The 3,004-nt window shown below is 49.5% G+C and overlaps 1 protein-coding gene across 1 annotated transcript; it reads left to right on the top strand.

Annotated features, from left to right (window-relative positions):
• Positions 1-715: 715 nt before the first annotated feature.
• On the top strand, positions 716-1,945 carry EMH_0012350 (uncharacterized protein; the record flags this gene model as incomplete). The annotated part of the gene is made up of 1 exon (XM_013499524.1): positions 716-1,945. One exon carries the CDS (start codon positions 716-718, stop codon positions 1,943-1,945), a length of 1,230 nt encoding a protein of 409 aa, XP_013354978.1.
• Positions 1,946-3,004: the final 1,059 nt, after the last annotated feature.

Here is a 3,004-nt window from a genome sequence, read left to right as displayed (position 1 = left end):
GAAGGAATTCAAAGGGTACCTAAACGCCAGTAGGTCCCCGAAGCTTCAAGAAATTGCCTTCACTCGTGTACTTGCACTTCAAGCCGATCCGCCTAATCAATTTGCGGCATATCCCTCGGGGCATTGCCCGATACGCGTTCTCCACCATGTACATGTAGCATGGAGTCTACGTGGCTGAAGTCGCGGCAAGCGAGGAAGCTTCTCCGACGGGCTAACTTCAATGAATTTCAAATAACACCCAACGTAACACGACCAAGATATGCAAACCCATCACCGAAATACCTAATGCCTGTTTCTAAGATGGCCTGGAGTTCTTTTCAGTAACAAAAAGGGACTGGTGATTCCTCGCACCGTTGCGTGTTCACATTCTGTTGCCGCTCGCAGGGTCGATGCAACTGCCAAACGTGAGAATCGCGGCTGACCCCGCAGGCTTTAGCCACTATCTGAAACTCATCATGCCCCTTAATATATCACATTCATTGTTTGGATCCGTTTTTGTCCATTTGTTCTATTTCCTAGCGCATTTTGCGGGCGTCGATGCAGGTCGTGTCCCTGCAACAGACCTTGGAGGTTGGTAGCCGATCTGCAATGGCTTCACCGAAACTATTCTTACTTTAGTTTTCCCCATTAATTCATCTAAACATAAATTTGTTCGAACCCCACCATTGGCCTGCCAACCAGGATCATCTCCCCCCATTCAGTTTTATACTAGATAATGGGAATTCTGCGGCGCCTTGCAGGCGACTTGCCGCCAAAAGTGTCGGACCCACTTGAGGTCTCAGGACAAGGAACAGATCCCTCCCCAGATAACGCAGACAACAGCGGCATCGCTGAAAAGGCAGGTGGAACTTCTCTTTCGAAGTGGTACCGTGGAACATGGGCTCGAGTGACTACGGCTGCAATTGCTGCTGCTGCAGTGATAGTGGTGTGTGGGGCTCGTTACATTATGTCAGGAAGGTTCCCATCGTACCTGAAGATTTCACAGCTGCGAGTAGACGATGCCTCACGGCTACCACTGGACGATGCGAGCATGCAGAAGTACATGCGCGACTTCAATGAAGCAGCAGCGGAGATGGAAGCGGCTTTATCCTCAGGATCGGCCATGCGGCAGGCTTTTGAACTACACTTCACACCGTCGCTTGAGGATGGTCAAAGTCTCCCGGGAGACCCTCTAGAGATTATCAGAGACCACGTTGCCAAGATGCGAGAATGCGACGTTCCATCTGCTTCTTCTCCGCAGGCGCGGCGGGACTTCGCCCAACACCTCCAGCTATTACGCAGTATATGCCGCACAGTGGCTCTTCGCCACAATGATTTGAAATTGTTAGACACTCTGTACCAGGGATTAGGCGTGCCCTACCCTCTTCCTGTCCCTGGCCGCGCCGAGGGTTATAGTGACAGTGATGCTCCTATAGATTTTGAAGAAGTGTCAGAATACGACAGGGCAGCTTCTGCCTTTTTGAAATCCTTCGGGCTGTTTGGGGGTGACACACGACGAGCAAATCGAGAATTAGCTCAGAAACTCAGATTGTTGTTGGAGATTGAGAAGAGATATAACGACGCCAACTTGAGAGCCCGTTATTATTTCATGGAATTTCTTCAACCGTTTGAAGGAGACAGCGCCATCAACCCCGCTCATGCCCGCGCCGAACACCAGATTCCATACACTGGAAAGTCATTTCGAACAAGAGCTTTTGCACAAGCAGCTGCGCAGATATTCCGTGAATCCGATGCCAGTACGCGTTACGCTTTCATACGAAAGCTGAATCGAATTGCAGATAATTGGACGAACGAAGAAGTAGTGGCGGCTGCGAAACAACAAGCGAAGGAAAATGTGGACAGTGTTCACACCAGACTGAAGACTAAGAGGGAGCTTATGCGACGGTTGCTAAGCCAAGGCATACCGGAGGATGATCTGGTGATGATTGCATTGTTCCTTTTATAGTCTATGAGCTGATTTTATTGTCCGTTCTGCCAGGTGACACTACTTTTAGTGCGGCAGGGGTCCGCATCCGTGTTGTCCGGCCTCGTTACAGTTGCTGCTGTAGCTAGAAAGTTAAACGCAGTTTTGTATTTAACCCGTTTTTTTGTGGGATCTCCGCCTAGAAGGAAGGGTGCACCCAACTATCAGTGAGGCGAGATTTTTTTTTGTCCTCATGACCAGCCAGATTGCAGAACGGGAATAAAAAACCGGTTTCCGGGGAAAGCGAACCCACCGCTGTTTATGCATAGCCCTTGTCAGCGAGAATTTGTTTGCGCTAAGCCGGACTGTACTACGGATGATCCAGCGAATCCAGGCGCAGGCATAGCAGCGTAGAACGCTGTAGTACTGCGCAGTTTGTATTTGGAAACTAAACGTCCGAAAACTTTATTCACTGTAGAGACATCCGTGGGTGTTAGATATTTTCTGTTCGTGCTAGAAAGACGAGGCGGATAACAAACGGGAGCATTAGATATGTTAGGCCAATGCTGCAGAAAAAGCATACCGCACCAACTTGTGAAGGAATTCAAAGGGTACCGAAACGCCAGTAGGTCCCCGAAGCTTCAAGAAATTGCCTTCACTCGTGTATTTGCACTTCACGCCGATCCGCCTAATCAACTTGTAGCATATACCACGCGGCGTTTCCCGATACGCATTCTCCACTGTGCAGATATTGCATGGAGGATAGGTGGTTAAAGCCGGCGCAAGTAAGGAAGCCTCTGCGAACGGCTGAGTCTAGTGAAATTCACATAACACCTTAAATAACACGTCAAGCTAAGCCATTTCTGGCCACTTTTCTAGTGCTTCTGCTGTTGGAGGCTCAGTACAATGTGCCAAGTAGGTTGCGATCCTACCTAAAGGCACCCCAGATACCACTGGACGATGTGAGCATGCACAAGTACTTGGATGACTTCAACAAGGCCGCAGGCGCTATGAAAGAGGCATGGGAATCATCAAAATCGCCCGTGCAGCAAGCTTTTCAAAAACACTTCACACCGTCGCTTGAGGACGCCAAAGAGCCTC

The sequence above is a fragment of the Eimeria mitis genome, genomic scaffold, assembly GCF_000499745.2.
Source record: "Eimeria mitis Houghton genomic scaffold, Emh_scaff441, whole genome shotgun sequence".
Taxonomy (NCBI): domain Eukaryota; phylum Apicomplexa; class Conoidasida; order Eucoccidiorida; family Eimeriidae; genus Eimeria; species Eimeria mitis.
Note: the sequence above shows the minus strand (reverse complement) of the source record. Positions and strands in the feature narration are given on the sequence as shown.